We start from the raw sequence: 9,963 nt of genomic DNA, 5'->3' as shown, positions 1-9,963 counted from the left end.
AATACAGTTGAAAACTAGCCACAAAAGTTTTGGGGTTCCTCTGATTGTCTTGTAAAAGGAGTTTAATAACATTAAAAATTAATAATTTCTATGTGCCATTTACTATTTTTATTTCTAAAACTGTACATCTACTTCTTAATGGTCATCAATGAATACATTTTGAGCACTTTCCATGTACTCAGCACTGGGACAGGTATGCTGGGGCAAGAGGCCCAAGGCAAAGCTACCATAGCTGCCAAAGTAATTTTCTTGTTGGGGAAATAAGCATTTGTATGAAAACATTTGATAACAACAGTAAAGAATGCATAATAAAGTGCCAAATGAATGGAAGAGTGTCTGAGCTGGGGCTTTGGTGTTTGCAAGTGATGCAAACCAAATCAAATTTGCTGAGGCCAAGGGGGAATTTACTGTCTCATAGAACTAACCATGGAAGAAAAGAGATATTCTGGTCTTGAGTAGCAGAACTAGATGCCTGAAGGTGACCACACACTCTCTTTCTGTGTCCCAACTCTCCTCTCTACATTCAACCTCAGTGTCTTACACTGGGTTTCTCCATGAGGATAGAGCCAATACCACTGTCAACTACACTATAGTCAACCGCTATTGGTCCTCATCTTCCCACCTTGATCATCAGAGAGAAAAGGACTGCTTTCAGTTCTAATTTCAAATTACTTTTAATTTTAAAATCTTTGTATATGATCTTGATTGGCTCATGTGGGGCACAATCCTGTGGCCAGCATTAGGGGTAGGAAGGTGGGGTATAGGAAGGGGTGTTATGACTGGTAACTTCCTTTGGAATCTAGTGCTTAGAGATGTGTTATCCTCATTAATTTTTTGTAGCATTGCTCCTATTTTTAGCATTTGTTTCCTAACTCTCCTCTTTGCTGTTGTCATGCTGAATACATGTTAGGAGCAGTTAGTGGAGCATAACAGGCACTCCCTAAAAGGAATGTGTCTAAATGGAAGCTACAATGGAGCTGGGGCTTTGGTTATATTTCTTCCATAATTAGCCCCCTCTTAAAGGCCGAAAAAAGTAGATATCGACTCTGTTAACTTACTGGATGCTCAAGCCAGAGACCCTCTCTGGGCCATCAGGGAGAAGGAGCAAACCTAGACCGAACACCACAAAGCACCCAGGATGCTGGAAGAGTTGGTCACGCTACAAAAGCTGGCTTGAGCTGAGTTATGCCTCCCTGTCCAGAGTGTAGCGGGTTCTGGCAGTGCTCTCTCCTCCTAGTGGCCCAGCTGAGAACTGATGGTACCCTCCAATGCACAGTCAGCCCGGAATGGCCCTGTGGATCCACAATGGGGACCTAGAGGCATGTTAGTTCGGTAGGGAAAAGGCAGAGGTCTAGGTCATCTGTGCCCTGACTAGTTTATTTTCAAGCCAGCTGAGCAATCTAGCTTTCTACGGGATGGAGGAGCAGGTATCCAGCGTTGGAAACCCATGGAGAATGAGGGAGAAGGAAAGAGAGGAGGACCTTTCAGTTGCGGAAGGCTCTTCGGAGCATCCTTTGTGGGAGGGGATTAATTCTGGTTGGGCCATAGTCCCAGCCCTGTAGCAAAACCTCCTCAGGGCTTCGCCTCTCTCCAAACCCCTCCCAGTGGGGCTGATGCTTTGAGCTTACTCCTTACACAGTATTAACCATGCCACACTCATAGGCATTGTCATCTTGGTTTCCCCAACCCCCTTTCTCCTGTGACAGGTCCTTTGCTGGTAGTGGACAGGTAAAATCCTTACTCCAGCCTACTTCGGCTCTGTTCCTCATTCCCCAAAGGGTAGTGACCTTTAGAAAGTGACCCATCCCACGGTACATGGTCTCTTCTTGCCCACACTAGGACTCAAGTACAAATTAGTCTTTCCCTTTTTATGAATCACTTAAAAAGTGGCACTACCACTCTCCACGGGAGATATTGCCACTTTTTAAATGAGTTTTAAAAACGAGAAGGCTAATTTCTTCCCTGCTGCTCCCCTACCCACATCTTGTAGATAGCACCACCCAGGGTGCAGGCTGGGGCAGGGTGTGGTGGGAAGGGAAGCAGTTGTGTCCCAGTTCCGGAGAAAGGCTTGTAGACTGCCTTTGGCAGGATTTTTTTGTAATTAGCCATCTCCTGGGCAGAATGAAGGGAATTTCCCAGACTGTTTCCTGCCTGCGCAGGCTCCTCAAATCCAGGGATGAACTATTAATACTTTCTGCAGGGCCAGCCCTCCTTTTCATTTTATCGTGGTGCCAATTCTAGGACCTCGAGGGTTACAGGGAAGCAGGCTTCCAGTGGGGTGCGGCTAGGGGGAGGTAGACTGCTTCTCTTCTACAGTTGGAGAAGATTCCAGAAGGAAAATACCGTCTGGCTTCACTGTTTTCTCTGGGTTGTTTCCTTGGTTCTCTTCCCAGCTCCATGTTGTCTCAGTCTCCTGGATCCCAATATCCCTCCAGGTCTTCCATGTGGGCCTCTAGACCACACCACCCACCTTCACACCCCCATTCCACAAATGAGCCCAGTGGCCAGCTTGTTGATACTTCCTTAATTCTCAGCCAGAGATAGCCCTCAGATGGCCCAGCAGGTCTCGCTGCTTCAGATGTGGCCTTGTGGGCATTCCCTGGTACCATTTTCTCCCAAGTGCAGGAGGGGTCCTGTAAGCTCCCAAGTGCAGGAGGTCCTGGGGTACACCTGTGTGCTTGGCAATATCCAGCATTGTGTTTGCTGCTTCATCTAGGTGCTCTGTTGTTCCCATTTCCCCTCATAGGGCACCAAGCCTTCAGCAAAGGGAGACAGCAAACACAATGCTGCCTGTCTCACCACGGGATCTACCAGTTCAGATCCCACTAGTGATAGCCCAGACTTCAACTTGCTTTTCAGAGTATTAGATCCCTAATCCCTTAATGCCCAGGGATTTCAAGTTTGGAGTAATCCCAGCCCAGCCAAACAGTAGGGGTGCTGGTGGGGAGTGTCTGCTGGCTGTTCATGAACCTCTGGTGTCCTGAGTCTCTCTCCACTGGACATGGCAGCGTCTCTAAGTTACAGACGGCAATGTGCTGCCCTGCATGTTTGAACCACTTCTGACATCTGCTAGGCATCCCGTCCCATGTGCCCTGTCCCTTCTTCGAGGTCAGTGAGTCACAATAGCCGGTGCTTATTCACAGCAATAATACCTAGGGAGTGCCTACGAAGCCCTTTGGTCCTGGTCCCTCGCTCCATATGGATCTCCTGGGAAGGCAACAGCTGAGTGGGTTGGTTCATGAGAAACTGCGTTTATGAAGCTCTGGACTGTGTAGGCATCATCCTGGGGTGAAGACAAGTGAGAGGCCCAGCCCTGAGAGGAGCTATGGCAGGGAGAGTGCCTTCCACCTTGAGGCCACCCCAGACCTGGAGGAGCTGCAGGCCCTGGCTCTGCAAAAAGACCTTTGAGGTGAGTGAGACTGTCTCCCAAATGGGCAGCTCTTGAAAAGGACACATGACCAGTGTGTGTGCCTATTGCCTGCTCTGTGTCTCCACTGGTCCCTCTGTCTTCCTTTTCTTATTTGTGCCCATAAAATATACTGATGTTTGTGTGTGTGTGTGTGTGTGTGTGTGTGTGTGTGTGTGTGTGTGTATTAAAAGCTGGCCTGAAGGAGCAGCCTGGCCCAGGATATGAGTGTGCCAATGGAGCTTTTGCAGGAAGCTGGGTGAGGCATGTAGATGAGGTTCTTATTTTTCTTATTTCCCATACAATTGTGTTTCTCACAGTAAATGACATGCCACATGTCATGCAAACTCCTTTGCTCATCTGAGATAGAATTAAATAGGATTTGTTCATTCAAAGCTCCCAGGATTAGAACACATGGACCCAAACAAATACTTTATTATACAAATATCTGTTTAGATAACTGACTGAATGAATGAATTCAAGCATTTGTTAACTCAAATATAATAAACATAAATTGGTGAATTAATAAAATATTGAGACTTCTAGCTTCTAATAATGATGAAGTAGCTGATACCAGACTAACCTTCCTGCCATAACAATTATAAACCTGGAAAAAAATATAAACAGTAGCCATTTGAAGACAGTAAAGTTACCCCAAACAGGCAGAAACTAAAGAGGATATGACCTTTAAAAGAAATGCTTATTCATCTGTTGCTGGTAACAGTTGTCTAATACTCTGTGGCAAAACCAGTCCATTGATTACCCAATCCCTATTCCCCACCTCCCTCTTTCCTTCTAACATGGCTCCAATTTAAGTAGCAGCAACAACAACAACAATAACCACCTTAATTTTAGAAAATACATTCCTTTGGTTCCAGGGAATTAATCATGATTGGTCTGAATCAGTAGTTTTCAACTGGGGTGTGATTTTTCTCCCCTCCCCTGAGGACATCTAGTGGTGTTTGGAGACATTTTTGATTGTTACAGCTGGAGGGTATGCTAATGGGTAGATACCAGAGATGCTGCTAAACATTCTACAATGCCCAGGGCACCGCCCTACAACAAAGAATGTTCTGGCTTCAAATGTTTGCAGTGCCAAGACTGAGAAAGCCTGGGCTAAATCAGTCTTGGTTTCTTTAAGACAATAAAGCAATATCATTTTCTTCAGCCTGTGATTGGCCTGTGGGTGGCCATATGATCTCAGTTCCTGCCAATGAGTTGTAAGTAGAAATTGCTAAGTGGGGCTTTCGGGGAAGATTTCTCATTCCTGATAAGGAGGAACAGACTCAGCCGGCATGTGACTTTGCCCTTTGCGCATTCCTGTCATCCTTCCCTCAATGAGGATATGAGGAATCAGGAGATGATTGGCCATTTTAGGACCATAAGGCAACAATCCTAGGGAAGGAAGATTGAGGAAAGAAAGAAAGAGCTAGAATGTCTGACTGCATTATTCCCGAGTTGCACCAGCTGGGACTACGTTTCTCTGTACTCACATGATCTGAATCAGTCTGAATCAGTCTGTCTGTTTAGGCCACTGTGACTGAGTTCTCTTTTTTCATAGCTGAAAGCATTCCTTACAGATACACCTGAAAGAGGCTGGATAAATCCAATCAGTACACATGCCTCTAGATCTGGGCCCACCCCAGCACTGGGGTCTCCACTTCTTTCACCCCTAAAGCCCCTTTGAAAATTCCAGGCTCACCACATTCCTGTACTCATGCTGTGGAAACCTAATACCGAGGGCTATTCCTAGGACAACTTTAAGCAATTGTCACTTGAAGCTCACTGCCCAGCTCTGTTTGGCCTGCCATTCCTTCTTATCAGTCCAGACACTGTCCCTAATTCTCCCTTGGCTCTTGAGGAAATGTCTGATGTTGCAGCAAAGGGCTCAGCACACATTCAAGAATGGAATCAAGTGCTTCTTGGGGTTTAGGGTCTAGGTGTACCCTATTTTAAGGTGGTAAGTCCATTTCTTCAGCATGCTTTTAACCACTAGGGAAGGATTCCCTGGCTGCAGCATGGCCCTTCCAGATCATGCAGCAGTATATGACCCCAAGAAGGGACAGCCCAGGAATTCACCCCTCACTGCTTCTAATGATGCAGCTCACCCTTCAGTCTTCCTCTAAAAAGTTACTGTTGCTACACCCGTAAGGGCATGGCCTTAGGTACACAACACCTGGTCAATGGACAATCATCCTGTCCTCTTATTCATGACCTTTGTTAGCTTCTCTTTTCTCCTGTTTGACCCAAACTAATCACAATAGGGAGAATTCTGGGGCTACTTGCCAACCCCTTACCATCTGCCGTTGACCCCCACCTCAAGAGACTTGCCAGCGTGTGTTTGATTTTTGCTGAGAACTCCTCAGCATATTCCATTATGCTGAGGATAAATTAAAGGATAATTCTATTACTTTCCCTTTCCACTCCCTGGGGGCCAAGGGTGAGGTTGGGTATTGCCTGGGAGTGGCATGAAAAAACCTTCTGGGGCATTGGAAATGTTCTATGTCTTCCTCTGGTTGATGACTACATTGAATGTGTATATGTAAACATTCATTGAGCTGTGCACTTAAAATCTGCACTTTATTGTATAGCTCAATAAAAATGTTAATATATTTTAAAAATTTAAAACACATAATAAAAAGGAGGCCCACTCAGTCTTCAGCAGTCTCAAGATACACAGAAGTTGGCCATGGCTAGAGCCTATCAGCGCTGAAAGGCCCGGGTTCCAGCTGCCTGTGGCCTGGAGCCAGGCCAGAGGACCCAGTGCTGTGGTCTCCCTTCAGGGATGGGGAGGATGTGAGTCAATGGACAGCTACAGCTCTGCCTGCTGTGGACAGCTGGGGTACTGCCTGTGTGTAAAGCATCGCCCAAACTAACTCAGCTCAATGGAGGGCCTCCACAGGAATAACTACTGACATATGGGTTAAGTTGTGGGGAGGGTCTCTCTGCCCCAAGCAGACAGCAGGACAAGGAGAAGCAGCACATTCCAGGAAGGATAAGGTACACTGCTCCTGATCCCTTGGGAAGGAAACTAAGAGCACAGAGCGAGCAGGTAGCCAGAAAATGAACACTGGGCAGCTGCCTTCCAGGGCTGGCAAGCCAGCTCGCCCATACCCACGGTCCTGAGCGTGGACACAGCTGGCTCTTCCCTAGGCTGCAGAGAAGCAGGAGTGACAGGGAGAATTAGAAGTGACACCATCAGGAGTGGAAAGGACTAGTAAGGAAATTAAGATATTCCCCCTAAAGGGAAGTCTGTCAATGGAGTGCCTTTCTTGAAACAAGGAAGCCAGGAAATTTGACCTCTGTTTTAGATCTGCTCTCTCTGGGAAAGGACTCTTGAGCAAGGATGGAATTCCTGCAGGATAGTTTTATTTATTGCGAGAGAGTTTTGAGTGGGTCCCAGCTGGGATTTAGACATTACTTAAAGATTTCTTGGTAATCCTCCAAGTGCCCATTTGCAGGACTAAAGACTCTGTCAGGGCAGACATGCTCAGGAAAGAGGGGGCTGGGACACAGTCCTAATCCAGTAAACTCTGGAGAGGGAGGAGCAGTTCAATCACATTGTGATGTTTCAGGCTCAAATTTGTTCCTGGTCCAGTCCCCAGGGAACTCATATTCCAGGTCCCAGGGTGGTGGGTGGGGACTGAGTATAAAAACAACAGTAGCCACAGATGAGAAAAGTCCTCCCTTTTCTTTTCACTAGTTTCTCTAAGAAACTAGGGTATACATTGCAGGGTGATATGACTAGGCTGTGTGTCCTCACCCAAATTTCATTTTGAGGGAGGGACTGTTGGGAGGTGACTGATCATAGGGGCAGTTTACCCCATGCTATTCTCCTGATAGTGAGTGAGTTCGCATGACATCTGGTGGTTTCATACATGTCTGACAGTTCCTCCTTCACATACTCTCTCTTTCACCTCCCACCATGTAAGATGTGCCTGCTTGCCCTTCTGCCATGATTGTAAATTTCCTGAGGCCTCCCAAGCCATGCAGAACTGTGAGTCAGTTAAACCTCTTTTCTTTATAAATTACTCAGTCTCGGGCAGTTCTTTATAGCAATATGAAACCAGACTAATACACAGGGCATACATGAATGATTGAGATGCCAAAGGGTGAGGAGAGACTCATTTTTCTTATTTCTACATTGGGTCCAGAGGGTTCATGCCTCTTAAGCCCCCTGAGGCTCCCCAGATCAGTGGCAGAGATAGCAGTGTCTGCCCAAAGGCAGGACGCCATGGAGGGGCAGCAAGTGGACATAGCTCAGCTGAGGACTCTGGGGTCTGTGCGTTCCCTGGCCCCTTCTCCCAGTTGTAAGAGGCAGCACTGAATATGTCAGCCTATGTCAATGACAGGGGCTGCCCCAAGGGAGGAGGAAAAGAAGAGAGATGATTTCCCTGCTTGGAAGATCACTGGGCTCACTCTTAGCTACTTTTAGGCACTCCCAGAGAGACAAAAAAATTATTTCAATGGACTCAGCAAGAAGCTTAAGTTCTTATTTGTTTATTTGTTTGTATTAAACTTTAAGTTCTAGGGTACCTGTGCACAACATGCAGGTTTGTTATATAGGTATACATGTGCCGTGTTGGTTTGCTGCACCCATCAACTCGTCATTTACATTAGGTATTTCTCCTGACGCTATCCCTCCCCCAACCCCCACTCCACGACAGGCTCTGGTGTGTGATATTCCCCACCCTGTGTCCAAGTGTTCTCATTGTTCAGTTCCCACATTGTTTGGTTCCATATGAAATTTAAAGTACTTTTTTCTAATTCTGTGAGGAAAGTCATTGGTAGCTTGATGGGGATGGCGTTGATCTATAAATTAACTTGGGCCTTGTGGCCATTTTCACTATATTGATTCTTCCTATCCATGGGCATGGAACGTTCTTCCATTTGTTTGTGTCCTCTTTTATTTCATTAGTTTTCTGTCCTTGTGATAGTTTGCTCAGAATGATGGTTTCCAGCTTCATCCATGTCACTACAAAGGACATGAACTCATTCTTTTTCATGGCTGTATAGTATTCCATGGTGTGTATGTGCCACATTTTCTTAATCCAGTCTGTCACTGATGGACATTCGGGTTGATTCCAAGTCTTTGCTATTGTGAATAGTGCCGCAATAAACATACGTGTGCATGTGTCTTTATAGCAGCATGATTTATAATCCTTTGGGTATATACCAGTAATGGGATGGCTGGGTCATATGGTACTTCTTGTTCTAGATCCTTGAGGAATCGCCATACTGTTTTCCATAATGGTTGAACTAGTTTACAATCCCATCAACAGTGTAAAAGCGTTCCTATTTCTCCACGTCCTCTTCAGCACCTGTTGTTTCCTGATTTTTTAATGATTGCCATTCTAACTGGTGTGAGATGGTATCTCATTGTGGTTTTCATTTGCATTCCTCTGATGACCAGCGATGATTAGCATTTTTTCATGTATCTGTTGGGTGCGTAAATGTCTTCTTTTAAGAAGTGTCTCTTCATATCCTTTGCCCGCTTTTCAATGGGATTGTCTTTTTCTTGTAAATTTGTTTAAGTTTTTTGTAGATTCTGAAAATTAGCCCTTTGTCAGATGGGTAGATTGCAAAAATTTTCTCCCATTCTGTAAGTTGCCTGTTACTTCTGATGGTAGTTTCTTTTGCTGTGCAGAAGCTCTTTAGTTTCATTAGATCCCATTTGTCTATTTGGGCTTTTGTTGCCATTGCTTTTTGTGTTTTAGTCATGAAGTCCTTGCCCATGCCTATGTCCTGAATGCTATTGTCTACATTTTCTTCTAGGGTTTTTATAGTTTTAGGTCTAACATTTAAGTCTTTAATCCATCTTGAATTAATTTTTGTATACAGTGTAAGGAAGGGATTCAGTTTCAGTTTTCTACATATGGCCAGCCAGTTTCCCCAGCACCATTTATTAAATAGGGAATTCTTTCCCCATTTCTTGTTTTTGTCAGGTTTATCAAAGATCAGATGGTTGTAGATGTGTGGTGTTATTTCTGAGGCCTCTGTTCTGTTTCATTGGTCTATATATCTGTTTTGGTACCAGTACCATGCTGTTTTGGTGACTGTAGCCTTGCAGTATAGTTTGAAGTCAGGTAGCGTGATACTTCCAGCTTTGTTCTTTTTGCTTAGGATTGTCTTGGCAATGCAGGCTCTTTTTTGGTTCCATATGAAATTTAAAGTAATTTTTTCTAATTCTGTGAAGAAAGTCATTGGTAGCTTGATGGGGATGGCATTTAATCTATAAATTAACTTGGGCAGTGTGGCCATTTTCATTATATTGATTCTTCCTATCCATGGGCATGGAATGTTCTTCCATTTGTTTGTGTCCTCTTTTATTTCATTGAGTAGTAGTTTGTAGTTCTCCTTGAAGAGGTCTTTCACATCCGTTGTAGGTTGGATTCCTAGGTATTTTATTCTCTTTGTAGCCATTGTAAATGGGAGTTCACTCATGATTTGGCCCTCTGTTTGTCTGTTACTGGTGTATAAGAATGCTTGTGCTTTTTTTCACATTGATTTTGTATCCTGAGATTTTGCTGAAGTTGCTTATCAGCTTAAGGAGATTT

General features: G+C 44.9%; 1 protein-coding gene across 1 annotated transcript in view; it reads right to left on the bottom strand.

The window, feature by feature from the left end:
* Nucleotides 1-6,437: 6,437 nt before the first annotated feature.
* LOC105543225 (gastrokine-3-like) overlaps nucleotides 6,438-9,963 on the bottom strand; it is a 14,253-nt gene continuing 10,727 nt past the window's right edge. The window contains 1 exon segment of the mRNA XM_011985040.1: nucleotides 6,438-6,560. Within this exon segment, the coding sequence (XP_011840430.1) occupies nucleotides 6,438-6,560 (123 nt within the window).

The sequence above is a fragment of the Mandrillus leucophaeus genome, unplaced genomic scaffold (genome assembly GCF_000951045.1).
Source record: "Mandrillus leucophaeus isolate KB7577 unplaced genomic scaffold, Mleu.le_1.0 Scaffold279, whole genome shotgun sequence".
NCBI lineage: Eukaryota > Metazoa > Chordata > Mammalia > Primates > Cercopithecidae > Mandrillus > Mandrillus leucophaeus.
This window is presented reverse-complemented; position numbering and strand designations above follow the sequence as displayed.